General features: G+C 41.4%; 2 protein-coding genes across 5 annotated transcripts in view; one reads left to right on the forward strand and one right to left on the reverse strand.

Annotated features, from left to right (window-relative positions):
* Nucleotides 1-53: 53 nt before the first annotated feature.
* On the reverse strand, nucleotides 54-10306 carry npat (nuclear protein, ataxia-telangiectasia locus). The gene is made up of 17 exons (XM_034700626.1): nucleotides 9984-10306; nucleotides 9645-9763; nucleotides 9498-9558; nucleotides 9317-9389; nucleotides 9167-9207; nucleotides 6908-7150; nucleotides 6596-6671; nucleotides 6230-6353; nucleotides 5654-5745; nucleotides 5423-5504; nucleotides 5190-5286; nucleotides 4975-5088; nucleotides 3441-4811; nucleotides 2682-2782; nucleotides 2404-2476; nucleotides 949-2252; nucleotides 54-741 (listed from the first exon to the last, which is right to left on the reverse strand). The coding sequence occupies exons 1-17, from the start codon at nucleotides 10018-10020 to the stop codon at nucleotides 661-663; spliced, it is 4089 nt and encodes a 1362-aa protein (XP_034556517.1). The 5' UTR covers nucleotides 10021-10306; the 3' UTR covers nucleotides 54-660.
* A 128-nt stretch (nucleotides 10307-10434) lies between these two features.
* Nucleotides 10435-23440, forward strand: part of atm (ATM serine/threonine kinase) — a 34964-nt gene continuing 21958 nt past the window's right edge. Inside the window, exons 1-35 of one of the 4 annotated variants that reach the window (XM_034700623.1) lie at nucleotides 10435-10722; nucleotides 10841-10959; nucleotides 11101-11219; nucleotides 11463-11608; nucleotides 11721-11885; nucleotides 12061-12226; nucleotides 12788-13026; nucleotides 13131-13300; nucleotides 13469-13641; nucleotides 13768-14139; nucleotides 14249-14452; nucleotides 14681-14782; nucleotides 14981-15215; nucleotides 15298-15429; nucleotides 15871-15996; nucleotides 16098-16184; nucleotides 16274-16460; nucleotides 16626-16819; nucleotides 16913-16992; nucleotides 17664-17819; nucleotides 17901-17976; nucleotides 18170-18312; nucleotides 18426-18543; nucleotides 18644-18814; nucleotides 18950-19125; nucleotides 19247-19490; nucleotides 19650-19765; nucleotides 19917-20043; nucleotides 21046-21245; nucleotides 21343-21517; nucleotides 22245-22403; nucleotides 22557-22689; nucleotides 22786-22881; nucleotides 22960-23131; nucleotides 23225-23366. In XM_034700623.1, coding sequence (XP_034556514.1) covers nucleotides 10888-10959; nucleotides 11101-11219; nucleotides 11463-11608; nucleotides 11721-11885; nucleotides 12061-12226; nucleotides 12788-13026; nucleotides 13131-13300; nucleotides 13469-13641; nucleotides 13768-14139; nucleotides 14249-14452; nucleotides 14681-14782; nucleotides 14981-15215; nucleotides 15298-15429; nucleotides 15871-15996; nucleotides 16098-16184; nucleotides 16274-16460; nucleotides 16626-16819; nucleotides 16913-16992; nucleotides 17664-17819; nucleotides 17901-17976; nucleotides 18170-18312; nucleotides 18426-18543; nucleotides 18644-18814; nucleotides 18950-19125; nucleotides 19247-19490; nucleotides 19650-19765; nucleotides 19917-20043; nucleotides 21046-21245; nucleotides 21343-21517; nucleotides 22245-22403; nucleotides 22557-22689; nucleotides 22786-22881; nucleotides 22960-23131; nucleotides 23225-23366 — 5373 coding nt within the window. In that variant the 5' untranslated portion in view covers nucleotides 10435-10722; nucleotides 10841-10887. The remainder of the gene's footprint in view (nucleotides 10723-10840; nucleotides 10960-11100; nucleotides 11220-11462; nucleotides 11609-11720; nucleotides 11886-12060; nucleotides 12227-12787; nucleotides 13027-13130; nucleotides 13301-13468; nucleotides 13642-13767; nucleotides 14140-14248; nucleotides 14453-14680; nucleotides 14783-14980; nucleotides 15216-15297; nucleotides 15430-15870; nucleotides 15997-16097; nucleotides 16185-16273; nucleotides 16461-16625; nucleotides 16820-16912; nucleotides 16993-17663; nucleotides 17820-17900; nucleotides 17977-18169; nucleotides 18313-18425; nucleotides 18544-18643; nucleotides 18815-18949; nucleotides 19126-19246; nucleotides 19491-19649; nucleotides 19766-19916; nucleotides 20044-21045; nucleotides 21246-21342; nucleotides 21518-22244; nucleotides 22404-22556; nucleotides 22690-22785; nucleotides 22882-22959; nucleotides 23132-23224; nucleotides 23367-23440) is intronic. The other 3 variants (XM_034700625.1, XM_034700624.1, XM_034700622.1) reach the window with 3 other exon arrangements.

Genomic DNA, 23440 nt, shown 5'->3' on the forward strand with positions numbered 1-23440 from the left:
CAATGGATTGTTTGTTTTTTATTACAACATGGAAAGAAATAATGGTATGCAAATTCAAGCAGTTGCAACAATTAATTTATTGACTGCACTTTATTGTATGTGACAAGAAAAACGTAGTTAACCATTAAATTTGATCTGTACATTAACCTTTGAATCAATTTGCTTCACAATTTTCTCTTTTCCTTAAAAGCTGAAATCATTGAGCGCTCTTCATCCTGTGAAACTGGTAGACATGTTTCAAAATGTCAGTCATCATTCGTAAATTCTTCAACCTAGAGTCAAATATTGACCAAGTAATGCTTTGAACTTTGCTTTAACCACAAGCATCCATTATATCCTTGGGCCCAGAAGTTTGCTTTGCTGTAGTTCAAAACAATGAGGATTCAAAAACAGTGAATATATGAATACAAAACATAACAAAGTGCCATGGTTGTGCTGCTGATGCATTGAACAGGACATGAAGCCTACCACCTGTCATTTATATGAGAAACAAATCAACCAAATCAAAGTCACTCATTAGCTGAAGGAGCTGGTAAGGTCCTGGGTAAGGTTACCTGTAGGAACCATAGGCACAGGTTTAGCAGATGGCTTGTTCTATTCCAAGGAAGTAACTTAATCAGGTAGTAAAATGATAGCCCTTTTCTCTTGCTGTGTCCAGTTTCATTCATCATAGTGAAGCGAAGATAGGAACTTGTCCACATCCAAGTCAAGGGGAAAGCAATCCATAAGTTTCTTCCGTTCCTGCAGAATAAAAAAAATAAAAGTAAGACATACAAAAGCGCTTCAAAACGACCCTTTAATCGTCATTTATAAGGCCATCGTGCAACATTAGTATTAACTAATCAGTTGTATCCCAACACTTAAGTGCATCTGAAATCAGAATATTGTCAAAGCAGAACATTGCTGCCCTTAAGCATTTTGAACAGTGAATATTCACATTGTACTCACTCTGTCTTTCTTTGCAGGCGGGCTGGCTGTGGGAGAAGACGGTTTACGCTTCTTAGAGTTCTTCGAGCTTGCGGACATCTTTTCTCCAGCTCCCTCCTGACGCAAACTGTCCTTCAGTGGAGTGCCAGTCCTAGCGATGGCCGCACGAGAAAGAATCATGAGTGTGTGAGCAGCCATATTGATACTGTTTTCACTGCCAGCTTCACTGGCTGGACTGCAGGTGGGGACATCTGGGGTGTTTGGTGGCAATAGATGTTTTGGAGTCCCCTCTCTATCTCTGCCCTTCCTCTGTCGAGAAGGAGTCTTGGCAGAGTCAGTAGACTCATCCTCATTAACCGCAGTACCAGGGTTGCAAGAGAGACTAAGGTCTGAACTGCCAGCTCCTGGCCTCTTAACTGGAGTGCAAGGGGAGTTATGCCCCTGGATGTCCTGTAGCATCTCAGCTGCCTGCTTTGCAAGAGAGCTGGTCTTTGAGGGAGTTTTTGCAGCCTTGGACGAGGGATTAGATGTAGACTGGGTCACAGTCGGAGAACTCAGGTCTCTCGATGATGAGGATGACGGTGTTGACTGCTCTTGTGGGATGACCTTAATTTCATTCTCCTTGTTAGCTGTCACATTTGGCAGCTCCTGAGAGGGAGTTCTCTTTTCTGTATGACCCTCATGTGATTTAGCAGGAGCCTTTTCTGCAAGTTCTTTTTTGCTGCTCTCTTTTTCCTTTCTAGTTCCTGATTTCAGTGCAGTGTCAGCAGACAGTGACCTGGATCGGTGAGAATCCTTTGCAGTTGTTCCCTCATCACCCTTATCGAAACTGTGTTTCCTGTCAATAGACTGTGATTTTCTAACCATTTCTGCTTTATTTGAAGGCTCAAGCCTCAACTCATCTGCCTTACTTTGAGACTCTTGGTTCTGTCCGCTGTCTTGTTTGCCAGGGTTCTCTTGAACAGGATCTTTCTGCTGCTGTTGAGGAAGCTTCTCTTCCTCTCTCCCAAAACCTGCTCCAGTCTGAGAATCTGTTGAGCATCTTACAGGCTGTACCCTCCTCTTGGGCCTGTTGCCACCCAAGATAGTAGGCTTTGTTCGAGGGGCAGGGTGTGGGTTACCTGTCTTGATCTGCTGAACAGGTTGTGATGTAGCTCTATTTGTAGCTGGAAGTAAGCTGGGTTTAGCATTTTTTGGTTGAATTTCTGCAGACGGGTCAAAACATAAAATCCTCCTGTGTTTAGGACCCTTTTCCGTATCCTTTTGGCTTGTGTTTTCAGCGGATGCAGGTTGAACCAACTTACCAACCAGATGTTGCTCTGCCCCTGGAATTAGAGAAGCCAGAGAAGTAAGCTAGCAGCACATAAACCTTAAACAGAAGCACTGATATATAAACTTTCTAACATTAGTTAAAAAGTAATTGTACCATTGACATTTGTAAAATAAATCTACTTAGCAAGTGGCACTGTTACTTACCTGCATTTGTAGGCTGTTTGATAGCCAGTGTTGGCTGCTTGGGCTTGACAGTCTGTGACGGGATGGCGACAAGCTGTATATAAATACATATGTTAAGTTTCACAGCTCTAGATGATGCTGAGGGTCTACACAATCATAGTCAGCAAATTCAGAAGGTTGCTTATAATTTTGCTATCATTTGAATGAAAGAATGAGAGAAACTAAAATAATCAAGAACCACACTATTGCTCTGGTGGAAATAATAACAGAAGATTATTGGATGAGGTAATGAACGTTACCTGATTTGACACCATCTGAACTCTTCCCAGAGTTTTCTGGCCCACAACAGAAACAGGGAGCATCATGGGCTTAACAGATGATGGTAAGATGAGTGATGGCCCTGCAAATAAAGAGAGAAGTTTTATACAACTAATATCAGCACTATAATAAAGCCTTCTCCCATGCACCTGGGAAACAACAGAATATGTGACGTGTGCCTCTATGGTACTTCATCATCTTCGGTCGCCTTCCTTTTATCCTATTGAGTATGATCAAGCTATATAAAAAATGGACATAGTATCCTTGACATCACCCGTCTGTATCTGAGCCCCTTTTTTTAAGCCAATCATCAGCAGGTGCCATATTAGAAATGCTTAACACAACCAAACTTCATCCGAGCTAGTGTGAGGTAAAGAGGCGGGCCTTTAGCCTTTTCGCTAACAGCTACAATGTCTGTCAATCGAGTCAGCTATGTCTTTTTTGGGCATAACTTGTAAGTTTAATATCTTCAAAAAATACAGAGTTATAAAACAATTCATCCCCCGTACAGTGTGTGCCGATAGAGAAATGAGCTACTCAGACCTAAACCATTTTTGAACCAGGCTGTAAACATGTTTATTATCACTGCAAAGATCGTCTTTTTTGAATGAGTGTGCATGTGGTTTCCGGTGTTATTTTTTTCTATAGTGTGTGTAGCCCAGACTTGTCGACCCAAAAGCCACAAATGCAAATAAAAACCACAAACTCAGCAAAAATGGAGAACATCTGTTTTCTCTTACCATGGGAGAATCCTTGAGAGTGAGTTGGTGAAGTTAACTCAAACGGGTTGGTGGGCAAAGACTGTCCCTTGGAGACACCAGGAGACAGTAGCACCTGTCTGCTTTGAGCATCTGTGACTGGAGGTTCAGTTACAAAGAAATAGCTGGTAGTGGCTACTTGGAGAGCAGGGTTAGTGGTGTCCAGGGGTAGTTGGATAATGTAGTTCTGAGGTCCCTGAGATGTCCCAGTTAGTGGGGATGCAACTACAGCCCCAGCCTTAATGCTGAGAGGACTTGGATGTCCCTCAGAGCTCTGTAAGCCACTAACTGCCAGTGCTGCCTCGTCCAAGTTGTTTTTCGGTGTGCAAGAACCTGCAGGAGCCTTAGCTGGAGAAGAGAGAAAGATGGTAGGTATTTTTTCTCCTGATATACTAGTAATTGCCTGATTCAAGGCTGTGTCACTAGAAGAATGCTCATCCTGGTTATCACTGATGATGATCTTCAAAGAAACTATATTGGGATCAGCTGCAGTCTTGCTTGGGGTAGTGTGGATGTCATTTGGAGGATCAGGTGCAGCAACAACTCGGGCACAAGGGGAGTTAGATGCAGGTGTGGATGTGGCAGGTGTAGGTGTTAGTGTAGTAAAGGTTGAAGCAGTTGTGAGAGAGCAAGGTGTTGCTATAAGGGATGCAGAAGAGGAAGCTGATGAAGGCAAGGCAGGCACAGTTGAAGCTGATGAGGCAGATTCAATAGTGGAGAGAGTTAACACTAGTTGGTTGTCATCTCCGCTGGTTGGGATTGACATATGAGGTAGGTCAGTAGTCTGCGTTGGAAGGTTGTTTACTTCATCTTGTAAAGGAGACAAACATGCAAAGGGATTACTTAGAGCTGATAAGCAGACTGCAGCAGGTTGCTCTTTAGATCCATGTGCCCGTTTGAACTCCGGTTTTTTGTCCTTATTAGAGGTTGCTGTCCCTCCCGGTACAGCAAATACAACAGGGGCTCTTGGAGTGGGGATTGTTGAGTCATTGAGGACAGTTGGGGTCAAAGCTATGTCTTCTGTTGTAGGCTCCTGAGTTGCCATAATGTCCGAGAGAGCTGGAGGCGTATTCAGTGGTTCATCAATATCCATTGGAGTTTCAAAAGCACTGTTATTGACGAGTGAGGCTTTTAGTTTTCTGTTTGAGTCAACTGTAGCAGGTGCATGACTGATTAATAACCTGGCTGAGCTATTTTCAATTCTAGATGTTCGGTTGCTGGGGCCAAGAACCGTTTTCTTTAACAAAGTGGGAGCAGTTGACTTTCTTGTCTTGCGCTCTTTCTGGTCTGGTGCTCTTATCTTCACTGTGTTTGGTGTTTGATCCAAGGAGTTAGTTTCTTTTTGTGCAGTGCCTGAAAAACAAAAGAAAATGTAACGATTAATTGTGTCCCAATAGCAGCTAAGTTTTACAACTCTCTATCTAAAGATTACAGTGTGGCAGGTCCAATACAGAAGGAATACCTTTTGATTGAGTCAAAAAGGTAACAAATTTAATACTTGATTAATAGCATTTACCTGGCTCATCACCTTGAAGAGATCTGACTGTAGTCGAAGGTCCAGCTGTGTCACTCTCTTCTGGAATACTGTTGATATTTTCATCCTCTTGCTCTCCATTCTCCTTGTTTTTACCTGTAAGTACAGAAACTGTGTTATAACATAGCTTTCCAATGTGCTTATATACTACTGAAGAAAACAGTTGCAGTACTCAGTGCAAAGTAGTTCATAGTTACTGTATTCAAAGAGGTCAAAGAGAGCCTGAAAAGCTGGGTCAGACTCTGTTTGCTCCAAAATGTCATGAATGGCATCGTCACTCATATGGATTTCCCCCTGTAGCAGAGAGTAGATGATGTCAAAAAAGTAATGTAATCACACAGTGAAAAGGAGGTAATCTTGATGTTAGTGTTAATGGTAAAGGTAAATAAACACAGTTTTATAATGAATATGTATGTTTTTTTTTCAGCACCTGTAATCCTAGGATTTCATCTATAGACTGGTCTGCCTCCACTGTACTTGATGAAGGCTTTGGTATTTGGGGTGTTGGATCACTGATGTTAGGGGACAAACACAGGGAAATTGACGAATGTGTCATAACATGGCTGTACATAGTTTTGGTTCCTACAAACAAATTCATACATAATATCTAATGGCAGCTTTTAGGCGACTAGGCGATGCACACTTCTAACTCAACACATACCTGGCAAGGATTTTGTTGATGTTTTCAGCAAGCTTCTCTTGCAGCGATCTATCTCCCAATATCTTGTCTCGTGCGTTTTGTATCACAAGTTGCTGTGGAGATAAGGACGTGTTTTAAAGTCACAGAATTAAAAAATGTTGTTCTACAGTGAAACATTGTGACTTGTTCCATGAAGGCTGGCCCAGAACAGCATGAGAACTGGACCAAACTCATCAAAAACAAAATAAAATCTCTCTATGTCTCACTATCTATATCTATCTACATCTCTCTATATCTATATATGTATTTATGTACTTCTATCTATCTATCTATCTATCTATCTATCTATCTATCTATCTATCTATCCTTCTATCCTTCTATCCTTCTATCCTTCTATCCTTCTATCTATCTCGAAATATATCTATATATATCTCTATCTACATGTCTACATGTCTACATGTCTGTCTGTCTGTCATACATACATACAAATGGCCATGCATAAACTAGCCATTATTTTAATCTACAAAACAAACCAAGAGTTTTGTATGAATTTCAAGTGTCAAGGAAACCTGAAACCAAACATACAGGTCTACTCACAGGAAAGTTCTCATCGACAGTCTCCTCAGGTTGGGACTCAGCACTCTGGCCACTGACAGCCATGGCACCTCTGGCAGGGCCACTCGGCCCACAAGAAGCACCACTTCTTTTCCGAGGGGTGTCCCTGAAGAAATTAATATAGAATTTGTTGCCGACGTGTACAAAATAATAATAAGGTCATAGAAAGACAATGTATCAATCAACACGCCTTTAACATAAAATAGAATCAAACATTAAGCATAACATAGCCGTCTATTGTAGTATCTACCAAGCCACTGCTGGTTTAAAAGGACAACATTATCTGTTCTTTTATATCTTTCATTACTGGGTTGTTAATACATGTAAGGTAGTAATCATAATCCTTACCATTTCCTCCGCCCAGGAGACATTGGGCCTGGATTTAACCGATGTTCTGAAACAATTATCTGTACTGGGGAATCTCCTGTAACAACAGATGTCACACATTATGAAAACAACTTATTCTGCTACTGATGATTAGTCAAAAATACTGCTTAATACGTTAACACTTTTTTAAGGATAGAAAGGTTTTTCTCCATTTAAAACCCACTGTCTCTAAGAGTGGAAAACAAATTAAAACAACCTGCCAAGCTGTCATCTCAGCTACCTGATAAATGACATCAAATCAAAGAAGGTGAAACTGTATTTAGTGTTACTAACTTGGACTGTTAACTAATCGGCTGATATCTTGGGTCAGCTGATGGGCACCACTGCCAGTAGCTAGTCGGGTGGGGAGGGCGCTGCAGCCCACAGGAGTGGAGTGGCCCAGCATGCCGTGGGAGGTGTGGGCTGGGCTCATGATGGAGCTTGCATCGGAAACTGTTGAGCAGACTACAGCATTGGCTGAAGTCACTGCTAAGACCCGCTGTCTGGCCATGTTTGCCAATCCAACCCGTGAACGAGCTGTAATAAACAGAAGTGGGTTGATTTAAAAGCTTATATGTAAACATCTGAGAAAACAGGACATAATATAGGTTTACTGACATAATATCACTGGCTGTATCTAAAGTAATGAAATAACTGATAAAATATATTTTGATTTGGGTAGCAGTTTGCATAGGAGTTCATTTTTCAAGATGTGCAGACACTTGTGCTGTAAATGCATCCTTGTAAGAGAAGTGTCCATTCACAAAACACTTGAAACTGCACTAGATGTGCATCTAAAAGATACAAATCTCATACAAATTAATTCTATACTCGGGCTGCATTAATATGCCACTACTGCAGTTGGAGTAATGACTCCAATATAGACATCGATGAAGCCACCTGGTTACATGTATGGAGATCTCCAAACAGTATTTCAGTTTGTAGTTGAATGAAAGAAAATCAGTTTAGACTTCTACACCGTCTACAAATTACTCCCCAGCTTAGACATAAAGTGGATCATATTACATCTAAATTGTGTATGATGTGTTATGTTGAGGTTGGGAGTTTTAGTCACTGTGTTTGGACTTGTAAACATATTGATGACTACTGGAAAAACAGTGGATAAACTATAGGGGAGAACGGGGGTTGGTTGTCACACGGGTTGGTTGGCACACTCGTTATATCTCGCCACCAGAGGGAGCTGTCTAGACCCTACATTTGCCATCACTTTAACTCAGACAGTGACTGCATGTAGACTAGTTGAGTAGGCCATTAATGTTCGGCCTATTTGTTTTGTTCTTTATGTTGTTATATAGGCTGGTCTAAAGATGTGTTTCCTGTTCATGTTCCTTGCTCATTTTATGTTACAATGCATTAAGTTATGTAGGCCTATCACTTGTCGGTGCAATTAAACTTTCAAATTTAGTTCTGCCTTCTTGTCTTTTTTAAAAAGATTTTTCCCATTGAAATACCATTGTGACATCCAACCCCATAGTGTGTGACAACCAACCCCATAGTGTGACAAACATCCCCTTGATGGGGTTGGTTGTCATAATGACATCTCTTTGATAGTTAATTGCCTCATTGTTACTATGAGTTGGACAATGAGAGGGATACACATTTCAAGGCAACACCTTAAGCTTCAATTTAATGTAGGAATGACGATTGAAAGATATTTTGATGATGAGCAATCATCAAAACAGTAAAATGTGTGACAACCAACCTTGTTCTCCCCTACTTAATTCTAATGTTTGACTGACTGAACAAGGACCCTTTGTGACTACTGTTGGGGTTGTCAGATGCACAACTCAAAAGCACATATCCAAGAGACTTTTATGTGTCCTCACTTTCTGTGCCAGGAGAAATACATTGCTGAGGTGGATAGACCACAGACCTCCAACAATTGCTGGGTGGCACAAGGTTATTTTTTATATTATACCTATAGAATATCTGACATACAGATCAAAGTGTATGATCAAAGTATTATTGATATATGGTCCCCTTTCTTAGGTTATATTGGCCCTAGACTGGCAGCCATTGTGATGAAAGGCTTGGTAGATCACAGTTAGGAATATCTAACTAACCTGTTATAGAGTGGTAGGAACTTTAAGAAGTACCTTGGCAAAAGTAATGATGATGTACTGTTGAGAAATTTGCTACACTTGGATGCTGTCTCCATATTGCTTTACTTGTAACTTTCTATTTTTGACATGTACCATGGTCCCCCAACACACCTTTTTTCCCCCTTCCTGTTCTTTTTGTCTGTTTGGTTGAGTTATCTTGGTATTGTTTGTATTGCTGTGTGTATTTCTATGCTTTCAATGCTGTCACTGTATATAAGGAAGTGTAAAACGGACACTGTCCACTAGACATGTGATCTCTTATATATCCTTAGGCTTCCCTTTTGACAATTTCTGATTGTTTGCATGTTATGTGTCTATATTAGAAAAGCTCAATAAAAATAAAATAAAAAAATGTGCCACTGCAGTACTTGACGAAACTATAACAACAGAAAATCACATGAAATTTGAAAAAATAAATAAATGCACTTACTTCTTTGACATGCTGATATAGCTGGGGAGTTTTGCAATGATCTATGGAAAGATAAAGAAGAATATTGAAACAATATCACTGAATATTCCCCTCAAATATCACTTTCTTTACCAAAATACTATGTGTGATTTTGATGACAGGACTCATTACTTGATCTGGTTTAGTGTAAAATCCAGCTTTTTCCACAAGGAAGTCATCATGACAGGTACCTCTCGACTTGACTCTGTAAAACAGATTGTCAAAGTAGAAACACAAAGTTGTCACATGACTAGGCATGCAAGCATTACAGAAGTTAAATGTTGTCATGGTAATCATGTCAGATAACACCCACCTTTTGCTTTAGCAGCCACATACTCGTTCAATATCATTGTTAGGCCTTTCCCAAAGACAGACTGTGTGTGAAAGATAAACAATGAGCATTGGGAGCAAGTTGTACCTTTATGTGATGGGCATTTACTTGTGAAGGGGTAACACTTACAAACACACACGCAGGAATTGTCCCATCTCCTGTGGTGTGGTCGGCATACTCTCTCAAGTTTGGACTTTCATGAATGAAAGCTTGGCTTGTTGCGGTCAGTCCTTCATCTTGGAGGTATCCTGTGAAGGGGGAGGACATCATATACAGCCGGTTAAGAAACATGAAACACGTTTTAACAACGCTTCAGTGGCAAACAGGTACTCGAAATATGTTACATGAACACACCTGGCTTTCAAAAAGTAAACCATGATATGCTTAAGGGCGCTTGTTTACAATTATCAACATGGGCTAAAGCTACAGCTACAGCTTTGCTTAATGAAACAACAACAAAAGACTTACCCAAAACAAGCCGGGCGACGTCAGACGGCAGCAACATCGCAGCTTGATGGCGTACACAAAGAGTTCAATGTTGAACGGTTAGCTGCATATTCAAAGAAAGTCTCTGAAACCCGTTAGAAAGCGTCAAATTCACAAACCGTCAGCGTATTACAGTAAGGCGACGTCCCGAGGACACCACTCAAAAGGCGGGGAACTCAAGCACACATAACCCGGAAGTTTCTAATGAATCTGCCACGAGCAAATTTGGGAGTTGTAGTCCAGCGTCAAAAGCGAAACTCCCGTACACCCATAAAACTTCCATAAACATACCCAATACTTTTACATATCGAATAGGACGTCTTTTGGACGTTGAAGTGTCATTAATGTTTAATTTGACGAAACAGTATGACTGTTTTAACCTTGAGACCAACGTCATTGGACTAACCAGGAAGTGATGTGACTTCATCATAGCTGCTGGGGCGGGAATTTCCTGCATGGTATGCTTATGTGTGCGCGTGTGTGTGAAGCAGGCACGTCAAGATGGCAAAGTTGTGAGGTGCACAATAACACCTTCTCCAAACAGTATAGGACCATAGCTTACATCTTCGACAAGTACCAGCTCCGTGTCCACATACAGAGCAGGCACCGGAGGTCAGTGAACTGAGTGCTTAAACTAACTATGTGTTTGCCATTCTAATTCAGGCTAATCTGGCACTGCTCTGTTGCAAAAGCAGCACGTCTTACTAGGCCACATTTCGCTGTAAGTTATGCAGACAGTTTTTCAGAACTGCTTTTCAAATAAGAATTGCCAAGGCTATGTTATTATTTAACATATCATGGACGAACAATTCTTCCTTGTCAACATCCTTCTCCTATAGGAAAGTGGGTCATATTGATGCAGCTGTGCTCTCATCCACAGTGAAGCATGACTCTGGCCCTTCATGATCTTCTGGTCTGCTGCAGGGGGCTGGAGAATGACAAAATCACAGAGAGGAAGGTAATCACAGCTACAATGGGCATTGAAACAATTAGATGAGATGTATTGCTCCTTGACTTTGCCAGCCTCACTATAGCAACATTTGCTTTATGAAGTGCTGTATATATCCTGTGCTCTGACAGTCCTCTCTTAATGCCACAGAAAGAGGCTGAACGCTTCAGGCGGCTCATTCGAACTCCAGAAGTTGTGCAGGAGTTGGATCGCTCCTCTGGAAACAAAAACAAAGGATCCAAGCAGCTCACATGGGATGCTGTCTTCAGGTAGCTACCTGATGCATGTCAGCCTAGTTTAAGATACAAATACTGTTCTCCATTGCAGTATGAGCCACACATTGGTTGTGTGATAATAGGCACACTTTTAAGCATCTGCACCAAACCTTGTGTTGTGATTTGCCCTCCTGAACAATGAGCCTAGTCTACATGTTACCTCCTTGTGTTTTGCTTAGTCATTTGCCAAAACAAATCACTTTTATTAATACATACTTTATTTTTTTTTCACTTCAGATTTCTGCAGCGTTATGTCCAGAAGGAGACAGAAAGCATTAAATCAAGTAAAGCCAACGTTACAGCAACTACACTGGCTACACGTCAGAAGAAGATGGCTGATGTGTGCAGCTTGATCAAATACTTCATCCGCTATGCAAACAAACGTAAGGACATTATGACTTACTCGCCTAAGCAGAAAACCACAAAAATTCAGAGTAATAACCCTGAACATTTTAAAGGGGCTGCTGTTATCAGGTGCCTTTTCTCTCTCTGCAGGCAGACCCTGTCTAAAGTGTAGTGAGCTGCTGAAACATGTGATGGAAGTCCTGCAGAATTCATACAGCTGTTCAGCCTATGGAGAAGATTATAGCAGCATTCTATTGAAGGATATCCTCTCTGTTCGCAAGTACTGGTGTGACATTACTGCTCAACAGTGGAACAGTAAGTGGGATATTCATCTATGTTAAATATGAATGAAATAACAATTTAAGCAGAATATCTTAAGCAGTAAGGCTTGTTCAGGAGCATTTCACTCCCTTTTTTCTGTAGTCTGATACTATGACACCATCTTGCCTTCATTTGGTGCATTATCTTTGTTTGATGTTGTGCTTCTCAGGTCTTTTGGAATTGTTCTGCAGCTTTTTCAACGCTTCATCAAAGTCTATTAACCGTGTGTTGGTGAGCAGAGTCATCCACACATTGGTGCAGGGCTGCTGCAAGCAGACTGATGGATTTAATAACTCGCTGTTCATCTTCTTCTCCAAAGCACTGCTAAATGCCAGGTGATCACTATTTTAATGCAATCAATCAATCAATCAATCAATCAATCAATCAATCAATCAATCAATCAATCAATTAATCAATCAATCTTTTTTTTTATAGCACCAAATCATAACAAATGTTATCTCAAGATGCTTTTACAAACACAGCAGATCTAGACCGTACTCTATGTTAAATTATTAAGAAAAACCCAACATCAAGACAGGATAAGATCCACTCCCCTCTTACGGACAGGACTCAGTCGTATCTCATCTTAATCCATCATGAGCATATCACTTCGCAGTATTTAGCTAGTTACAGCTGCAAGGAAAAACTTCCTTTCAACAGGCAGAAACCTCGAGCAGAACCAGACCAAGTTGTAAGAGAGAGAGAGAGAGAGACCGATGATGGTGATGAGACCGATAGTAGTAGTAGCTGTAGTAGCTGTAGCAGCTGGAGTCTTGAACATCCACAGCAGCAGGACATCTACAGCTGCGACTCATCCTGTTTATTATGAGCATGATACAAAATAGTTGAACTGATGCATGCAAATGTGATACACCTACCTTGTCATTTCTTTTTAGGCAGGAGAAACACTTGACTGTTTTGGAGCACCTCGTCTCAGCTCTCAACATCTTTTTAAGATCTGCTGCTTTGAACTGTCGGATGAAGGTGTGCCATCTAGGAGAGGAGCTTCTAGCTTCAGTAATGTATATCTGGGCAGACATGAGGCCCAGTGCAGGTCTCAAAGAGGAGATAGTGGAGTTCTTTAACCTGCAAATTCACGTTCATCACCCCAAAGGAGCCAAGACACAGGATACAGGTAACCACAGATGGACAAGGTTGGATTACCTTTCCCATTTAAAACAGGTAAGTCTTTAAGGTTACAATAACCAATAACATGTTCCCCTCCCTCTTATTTCTTAGATGCTTATGCAGAGGACTGGGTCAAATGGCGGAGTCTTCTTTACAACCTATATGATGCCTTAATCAGAGAAATCAGCCAAATAGGCAGCAGAGGGAAGTACGTGACAGGGACACGGCATATTGCTGTCAAAGACAATCTGATTGAGCTCACCGCTGATATTTGTCACCAGGTAACAGAGATTAAGTCTCAAATATGCAGACAGAACGTCACAATATTTTTAATGTAATTATTCGACAATTATATTGCCAATTTGAGGTAATTAAACACTACTTAAAGCTGAATGTGTCAAAAAGAAACACCAACTAGCAACTTAATTTGTCTGTTTTCTCACATTTAGCTGTTCAGTGATGACAATGACACCCACGTCTTGGAGGTGACACAGGTCTCCGTCAGAGCCACCCTCAGTCCCACACATGGAGCAGCCAGCAAGCGGCGTCGCATTGAACTGGGCTGGGGGGTCCTCCGGGAGCATCTCCAGCCTCAGCAAAACGACTTTGATATCATACCATGGTATGAAAATCAGAATTAATATCAAAACATCTACATGCAAACAGGATAGTAAAAAAGTTCAACATGATAAAGTGTTATTTTAATGGTAATTCGACGATATTTAACCCAGCTCTGTTTTCTCCACAGGCTTCAGGTCACTTCAGTGCTCACCTCTAAGTATCCATCCATGGTACCCAGCCAGGAGCTGCTTCCGCTTCTGTCAGTGTTGCACCAGCTCCTGGCAGAGCAGCGGAAAGGAGAGAGAGGGCCGTATGTGCTGCGCTGTTTAAGGGACTTAGCTCGGTGCCAGGCTCGCTACCCAGAGAGGACCCAAGTCCCCAGGACAGAGTTAAGCAGGCTATGGGGTCGAGTGTGGGCCCTTGCACTGCGAGGGGTCAGCTCACCCCAGACAGAGGTCGACAGCCTAGACTTGCTCAGCTCTATTGTCGATGGTGGACTGATCCATATGGACAGGGAATTCTGGAAGCTTTACTCTGGATCAGCATGTAAACCCTCTGAGTGAGTGTGTCAGTTTATAACTTTGCTCTCTACTAGGGCTGAAATATGTCATCACAGCTGTTTTTTTCATGTGGTTGCACTCAGTAGCTCTTTTTTCCCTGCCACACAGGAGTGCTGCTCTCTGCTTAGCCCAGGCCATGCTGAAGATTCCTGTTCCAAAAAGTCTCATCTCCGGCTCAGGCTGGGAGTATATGGGAGTCACAGATGGATCTGAATCACCTACCCTGAAGGAGACTCTCACGACCTGGCTGCTGATGACAGATCAGAGCGATGAGATGGAGGATAGCTCCAGACCCCACCCCATCATTTGCAGGTTGATTCAATGATTCCCTTGTCTGTTTATTGCTTACTTTAGGATGTAAATCTGCTCCTATGTTTGAATACAGAGTTGTTTTTTCCAGGAATGCAATTTCTTTTGCATTTATAAATAAAAAATATCAGCTTAAAAGTAATCTTTTAAATTGTTTTTGAAGATGGATCAATATTTCTTTGATTTGAGGAGTAAGGTCTGTAATTGTTTGTTTTTTTTCCTCGTGTGCAGAGACTTTCCTCACAGCCTCATAGCAAACATCCTGGTCTCTCTGACTTTGAAAGACACAAGAACTGGCCTGAAGTTTCTGCTGGGCACTGATGGAGTAAAAAGGTGAGATAAATGAACCATCTACACTAAAACACATGTACATCCTTGTAATCCTTTATCACACTATCACAAATCAGATGTTTTTTAGGCATTGTTATAGCTACACAACCTGATATGTTTGATTTTAAAAGTGATTCTATGCTTGTATTATCTCTCTGTGTCTTTTCTGGTTATAAATCATTCAATTTCTATCACTTTCAGTGCCTTTTTGCAAGAACAAACCTCATCCAATGCCAAAGATAACTTGGAGGACATCGAGAGACTGTACACACAGTTCAGCTTCAACATGCTGCCCTCAGCCAAACAAAAGGCGGAGGACTCCGTGAACACAGCTTCAGCTGATAGCCAATTTGCTGCTTTACCGGGCCTCAAAAGCAAGTTGGAACAATCACTACTCTGTGTAGCTGACAACCTACTCAACTGCTACTCTCCTGATGTAAGTAGAACCCTCTGAGCTTACTTGTCTGTGCTGTTGTTACAGAAAATAATGGAAACCATTCTGACTCCCCCCTCTATAGTCTCAATCCATCCCAGCAGAGTGCTTGGTGCGTTGCTCTAGTCTGCTTACTGGGGTTCTAGCAGGTTATGTCTCCACTGGCTGTCTGAGTGAAGAGGAGGCCTGTCGTTCACAGCTCTTCACAAAAGCCAAGGTATTACACAGATGTATGTAATACATGAAATGAAATGTGTAGTAGCCTTATCATTCCATAGTTTGGTGATTCATCATCCCAAATGTTAAAACATTGCATCAAGAGCACATGTGTAGAATTTGGAAGGATTAAACCTGCTGTGGGCGGACAGGATACAAGAGAGCAAGACTGAACTAACTGGTGAAGAAGGCCAGCTCAGTCCTGGACCCTGTGGAGGTGGTGGCTGACAGGAGGATTATGGCCAATCTGTCATCTTTGATGAACATTTCTTTTTTAGATATTCTGATAGATTTTATATATATTGACATAGAGTGGTCTAGACCTCCTATGTTTGTAAAAGCGTCTTGAGATAACATTTGTTGTGATTTGGCACTATACAAATAAAGATTGATTGATTGATGTGTGGATGTTGAAAGTTTATGGTTGTGTTCTTGTATCCAGGCCCTGGCCCAAGAACTCAGTGGTTTTGTTTCTAGTGTGAAAGTGAAGATGACAGAGGAAGGTACAATGAGCACACTGCGGTCAATCATGAAACTCTGCACAGAGTCCGCCTGCAGAAAAAGCAAGGTGACTTAAGTCTCCATTATGACATTGTCCACGAAATTACAATAACACAGCAGTTATATAAATCCAAAGAATCTTCTCAACTTTCTTCATGTCTTCTGCAGAGTTCCTGCCCTGTCTCCTCCAGTCTGTTCATTATGATCCTGCCAGCCAGTCTCCTCAGTGAACTGGCTGAGATCTTCAAAATGTTGGTAAGCAGCATTCACAACAAAGCAGATGTAAGATTGTTGTGGTTTTAGGCGAAAATATAACTTTATTTTTTATGACCTTGACTCTTCAGTTGAGCAGTGCTTCTAAGAGAGTTAGTGTTGTGGAAGAAGATGATTACTTAGATGCTGACATGGACGTGACCAGAACCCAACAAGGGGACGACATTGACTTGTTTGAAGATGATGAGGAGCCCCACAGCAGTGCCAACGGGACCCAGAGACAGACGGGAGATAATAACGACAATCCCTGTGGGCCAGGTAAAAGATCAATCAATCTATCTTTCAGGTTTTGATTGAATATTCTCATCACACTTTGCATAAAGAGTCCTATTTACCTCTTCGCCTCTCCACTGACAGTTTATTCAGTAGAATAAAATGTAGTGCATGTTCTTGATGATGTTATTTTGTACTTTTGTGTATCAGGTGCAAAAAGTCTTTTAGCAGATGATCATCTAGCCCACCAGGACCGGGCTTTCCTTGCGATCTTGGAGTTCCTGTGTGAGTGCGGCTCTGTCCAGCCTGTCCATGGCCTTCTCTTCAAACCTCAGGAGGTGCGGCGCAGGCTGCTGCTGGTGGTGGAGCAGATTGACTTTGGCAAAGCCGTGCAGCTCAACATGGTGGGTGTAGCGGTTGCTGGGAGGTGTTGATTGAAGGGGCAGTGATGGTGCAGCTTATGAATATGTGGTAATGAGTATGCGGTTCTTTTTCAGTATCTGGTCCTTCTAAAGAAGCTTCCTGCTGAGGACTCACTGTCTCCTGAGGAATTTGACTCACTACTTCGTCCCTTAGCGTAGGGAAATCTTTCTATGACACATACTGGGTTTGATTTAGAAATGAAACTGAAATGAATGCACAATGAACACAACATATGTGGTGCTGTTTGTCAAGTTGTGCCCACTGAAAATGTCATAAAAACGTCGTGTGAATTTTGAAAAGTCACTTTTTAAAATCATATTTAGAGTAATATTTGTGATCTTTTAAAATTTTTATTTGTCATGACGAACATATTTAAATCACTGTTAAAACTAAGTGCTAAGTATATATCATATAAATGTTCAATGTAAATGTTAAATTTAAATCTAAGTGTTATATGTTAAGTATAAATGCTAAATATTAAATATGAATGTTAAATTTTGTATGCTCAGAGACAGTACTGGCCCAGTCTATGATACAGACAAGCTAGTTTGGAAATTATTGCCTTATGAATTTTTTTGGGGGAAATTTCCGCTCTGAATTTGTATATAAGCAAAATATTTAGGATCGCAGAGCAACATTTAACATTTAAGATTTCACATTTAACATTTTGATTTAGATTTAACATTTCGATTAAACATTTAAATTCATATTTAACATATAGATTTACCATGTATGTTAAATATGACGTATGATTAAGTGTTGACTGATTTTTATTTATTTTGTTTTATTTTTTTATTCCAAAGTTTGCTTGTTCTGTATTTACAGGGAAGTGTGTTCTCAGTACAGACAGGACCAAGAGGTCTGTGCTGCAGTCCTGCTGGGTTTGTTACCTTCTATAAAGAGCATGGGGAAAACCCACCACGCACTGGAGGAAATGAGACATGTTCAGGGATCTCTGATACAAGTGGTGTATGGATTCTGGTTAGTGGTGCTCGTAATGTGTTTGTATTTTATGTGTTACTCTGCTCAGATACAGATTTTAATTGATATGCTGTGTTTCAGTGTGCTGAGCCAAACAGGGAAATGCATTGCACCTGTACGAGTGGCTCTTGTGAGGTGTCTTGTTGCTCTGCTGGAGGTAAAAATGTTACCTATTGTATTCAACTACTGTATACATCAGTGAAATCTAAAATGTAGTTATGAAGAAACTGAACATCAAGAGGGAACTTGAGGATTGTAGCATGAAAACAACCACACATTTCAACCTTTTTTTCTAGCCTATTTGTAAAACATCTTAAGTACCAATACTCAGAAAGTCTTTCTTCTGACAGGCTGATCCACGCTGTGATTGGGCGATCCTGAGCATCAGGGGACCTGACAGAGAAGAAGAGCAACCAGTGTCCATCATCTTACCGTCCTACCTTGCAGATGCCCACCACCAAGTCCGCATGATGGTAGCCATGTCACTGGAAAGGTATGCTTTAGCTGGAGCAATGACGAAAAAAAAGTATTGCATTTTATAGAGGAGTGGAAGTCATTTATTGGATCCAAGATCTGACTGTCACCATTATCATTCTTTTCATCCAGGTTGTTTCTGGAGCTGAAACCAGAGCACCCAGATAAGAGGAAGATGCTGCCGCTCAAACTCCAGCAGACCGCTTTTGAGACCATTTACCTGAAGGCTCAGGAGGGAATGAAGCTCCAGGTAAGTAAACACATGTGCTGTCATAACCGTGCACTAAATTGTTTATATGTACTCTGTCACATTTTAACCCTCCTTGTCTATCTTTTGTGATCCGATGCAGAGAAGCAGCTCTACAGAGCGCGGGCATGATGAGGCATTCAACCGCAAGGCCACCCTGTTGAAGAGTTTGTCTGTTGTGCTGTGTTGTAGCCCAGTCTGTGAAAAACAGTCTCTGTTCGCCCTCTTCCAGTCCTACAAAGAGAACAATATAGAGGAACAGCTCATCAAAAAGGTGACTCATTCAGTGGAATCACTGAGAGCAGCTTTAACGAACAACCTTATACTTAAATGATCCTTTATTTCAGTAGACTTCTAACTAATCAATAGAACTGCAGATTAAAATGAACTGTTTCTGCCTTCATCACAGATGTTGTGTAGCGTATCCACATCCCTTGGCTACAGGAGCGTGAAAACATTTGTCAGCTCTCATTTATACTACTTGGTGGCTGAGTGGCTGGCCCAGAGACAGTCTGACGACCGCTACACTCTCGGATCTTTTCCCTTCACCCTCTTAGATCACAACACGGTCAAAGAATTTTATAAGTGAGGAAAAAAGCTTTCATTTTTATTTTTATTAATGGAATGATCTTACATAAAACACATTAATGGAAAGATTGATCATCATTAACATCAAACATGCCTATTGCCTTTTGTCTCTTTGAAGCTCTTCATACCAGGTACTGATCCCACACCTGGTCTTCTTGGATGACTTTGAACAGGTGAAGTCTATCGGCAGGTGTCTAGAAAAGGACTGGAAAGAGTTGTTGGCTGATTGTTTCCCCAAGATCATGGTCAACATCCTGCCTTACTTTGCCCGGCCTGGTCAGGACCCTCAGGTTGCACAGCAGAGAGAGAAGGCCCACAGAGTGTACGATCTGCTTAAAGACGCTAACTGTCTGGGCAAACAGGTAAACCCTAGCTCAATGATGCATGTGTATGGTGAGATCTGAGACACTAAAGATTACAGACCCAGCAGTTTGTGCAACAAAAGTGTTAAAATACATTGTATGGATGGTTTTCCTAACAGTCTGACTTGTTTTTTCTTATGTTTGTGCATGTGTCTGCAGCAAATTGACAGTCTGATCCACAGTAACCTAGCAGACATAGTGGTGGAGCTGCTTATGACTCTGTATGAAGAAAGTGGAGCTGAAGGGGATCAAGGGGATCTGAAACGCTTTATCGGGTAAATGTAGTTAAGATATTCCACAAAGTTGCACCCCCCGTGAGCCCACCCCCCAGTGAGCACTCATATTTATAGTCTGTCTTCCTATAAATTTACATAATACAGAAATGGAGTTCAGCATTTGACTGAATAACTTTTTGGATTCCCTCAGGGAACTTGACCCTGCGCCAAACCCACCGCACTTCAACTCCCATGTCATTAAAGCTACACTGGACTATCTGAGCAAGTGCCACAGTGCAAACCACAAGTCTTTGGTCGCCATTCTGTCAAAAACGCCGGTAAGAGGTTTCAGTTATCACTAGGGCTGTTGAAACGCCACTAATTTATTTGAAACGCGATTAATGCGTGCACGTTCTGTGTATGACCCTCAGCCCGCCCCGGAGTTTTGGAAATCAGGAATCGATACAGCAGTAACATAACATTGTGGAGACGCATGGACAATGCGTCTGTTGTTGTGATGCATGAGCTCAATTACTTTGTGTTGAGCTGCTTAAAAAAAACAGGATGTTTAGTTTGTTGGATATTACATGGTGGGAGTGTAACGCCGTAACTTGTTTAATCTCTTCAGAACTGTTAAACTTCAACAGCCTTAACTAGAAACTTAATTAATTATACTTCAGGGCTGTGGGGAAGAAAGAGCACGGCACAACTTCTGCTGTGCGTTGTGATGCCTTTAATGACTCTTCATCAACATAGGACAACAGCACATCGAACTCGTGACACATTTACTTAAACTCAAAACCATATCACCCTTAGCAACCTTAAAGAGGCAGTGCAATATATGAAACAGAAGTATTTCAAACTTCATTAAAGAACTCAATGACACAAATACTTAGACCAAAATAAATCTCATCTTACAGTAGTATTACTAAGTAATGTTACATTCAGGTCAAAATGCCCTCTGCATATTGTGTGGCATTGTTGTGTGGCGATTGTTCTGGACAGTATTTATCATTGTTTTGGATTGCTGCAATAATAATAAACATGCATTTGCATAAAACAAGCATATTTGTCCACTCCCATGTTGATAAGAGCATTAAAAACCTGAAAATCATCCCTTTAAGGTACATTTAGAACAGATAAAAAAATGTGCGATCAATTTGAGATTAATTGCCAGTTAACTATAGACAATCATACGATTAATTGCGATTAAATATTTTAATCGACTGACAGCCCTAGTTATCACCCCTTATCCTTGATAATAATAAAACTATAACGTGATTGTGTTTTCCCTTTCTTATGAATTTTGCTGTAACTGTGGACCCTTTACTGTTTCGTAGATTTCCATTCAGAGGATTCTGTTGGCTGTGTGTGAAAAAGCAGCTGAGACGACCAACAGCTACGAACGCCATCGCATCCTCCTCATGTATCACCTGTTTGTCAGTCTGCTGCTCAAGGAGGTGAAGGATGGCCTTGGAGGAGCCTGGGCCTTCGTCCTCAGAGATATCATCTACACACTCATTCACCATATCAACAGCAGGTTGGTGCACCTGTACTAATGCTTTACAAATTAGAGTGCAACACCGTAAAAAGTGTAGGCAACTAGATTGGAACCTTTGTATTTTTCTCGACCCCAGACCGGCTCAGTGTGATGAGGTTTCCATCAGAAGTCTCTCCTTGTGCTGCGATCTGCTGACCTCTGTGTGTGGGGCTGCACTGCAGTTCTGTGATGATGCTCTAGACTGCCATCTACAGGTCATCATCGGGACTCTCACTGCTCAGGTGACGAGTCAGCCTGCAATATCACAACAGGTAAGTAACAGGGAGCCCTTTCAAGAAATTGCACAAGTTATACATTTAACAAATTGGGTTTGCAATTGCAGTTTAGCCTTATGGTTAAACTGTGTGCCCATATAGCAGGCGGCATGGGTCTGATTCCAGCCTGTGGCCCCTATCCCCCATGTCATTCCTGCACTCTCTGCCAGTTTCCTGCTGTATCCAATGTTCTCTCCTTTCTAAATAAACTTGTGAAAGCCTAAAAATATAACTTAAAACACAAAAGAACAAAAAAAACAACAACACAGAAATGCTTGTAAATGATACATGAATTCAGGACTGCATTGTTCTAAATTGTTGAATATTTTTTTAACATCTAATTTCAGTGATCGAGCATGATTGTAACATTATTGTACACCATTAAAAAAGTTCATTTAGATTGAGGTGGGGCACCGTTGGCCTAGTGGTTAAAGTGCATGTCCCTAATACAGACTGGCCTCAACCATTTGCTGCATGTCTTCTCCCACTGTCTACCCCCCACATTTCCTATCTCTCTTCAGCTGTCCTATCAAATGAGGGCAAAACATTCCCAACAATATAACTTTCAAAAATAAATAATACAAATTTTAGATTGAGCTATTCAACTTGTCTAAGTCCCACAATACATTCAGACATTGTGTCATTACCACTTTAAAGAAATATCTGCCTCCCTCCAACATTTCTAAACCCAACATTTTCTTTTCTACCTCTCTTTATTCTCCAGGTGCTCAGTCTGTTGCAGTTTCTTGTGATGGAAAATAAAGAGAAGTTAAAAGGAGCCATCAGACGGTTGGAGCCTTTTCCTGACCTTCCTGAGTTCGGAGAGCTGCGGTCTGTCCAGCACCTGCTTAAATACAACTCTGGGACCTTTACGCTCCGACAGGTGATGCCCTGTCTAAAACCTGATTTATGGTATCATGTGTTGAAGGAATATTCTCATGATGAATATATAGATTTTATGCCAAAGCAAATTGAGTGGTAAAGATTTCACATTTAATGTATTGCTGAACTTAATCCTTCATATTTCCTACTACAGGAGATATCCCATTTTCTGTCTGTGTCATCCTCTGACTGCCTACCTCTTACCAGACTGGAGGGTTTGAAGGAGCTGACCAGACAGCTACATTCAAATAAGGGGCAGATCCGGGAGCTGCTGAAAGAGTGTCATGGTGAAAGATTCTATGAGGAAAATGTAAAAAGTTGTGGTCTGTTCATGCTTGGATGAGCTTAATTCTACAAGTTGTCTATCATTTTCTTCCATCTAGCTGACCCAACTGACAGTGTGCTGCTGAAGCTAGTTCTCAATCTGCTCCAGCTCTGCAAGCATGCTGCAAACCACCCCAGTGGAGCTGAAATTCTTGGTATAAATCAAATAACTTCTCTGCAATGCATGAACTGCTCCATATTTCCATTTTTACAAACACAAATCTTTTCTGTAGAGGCGGCAGGCAGCTGTTTGGGAGAATTGGGTCCTGTTGATTTCTCCACCATTGCCCTGTTTCACGGCAGCGACCCCCTCTATGAAAGGGCTGTGTCTCTCTTCACCTCCACTGAGTCACAGTGCCTCTACATCATCCTCAACTGCATGAACGACGCTCTCACTCAACAGCGGTACAGCAACTCTTGGAACTTTTGTCGTATGACAGTTCAGGAGAAAGAAGTTTGCATTGTTTGTTTCTGTCTTTTGTGCCTTTTTGTTCTCAGGATTGAGATGAGGCAGGCTGCTGCTCAGTGTGTGAAAAACATCCTCGCCACGCAGTCTGGAGTGGACTTCTGGGATCAACACAAAGTCAACAGTGACCCCATGCTAGCCTACCTCAATCCTTTCAGAAAGTCCAAGAAGAAGGTGGCTCAGAGATGTTGTTGCAGTACAATAAAAAATTTCTTCACTACTGTCTCTACTCAGTTCTTACTGACTAT

Source organism: Notolabrus celidotus, chromosome 14 (genome assembly GCF_009762535.1).
Source record: "Notolabrus celidotus isolate fNotCel1 chromosome 14, fNotCel1.pri, whole genome shotgun sequence".
Classification (NCBI taxonomy): domain Eukaryota; kingdom Metazoa; phylum Chordata; class Actinopteri; order Labriformes; family Labridae; genus Notolabrus; species Notolabrus celidotus.

Coding starts and splice junctions, on each gene's coding strand:
- npat (XM_034700626.1), bottom strand. CDS start 10,020: ATGTTGCTGCCGTCTGACGTCGCCCGGCTTGTTTTGG. Junction 5,746..6,229: donor CTGTCGATGAGAACTTTCCT/GTGAGTAGACCT, acceptor TTATCTCCACAG/CAACTTGTGATACAAAACGC. Junction 5,287..5,422: donor ATGAAATCCTAGGATTACAG/GTGCTGAAAAAA, acceptor TCTCTGCTACAG/GGGGAAATCCATATGAGTGA.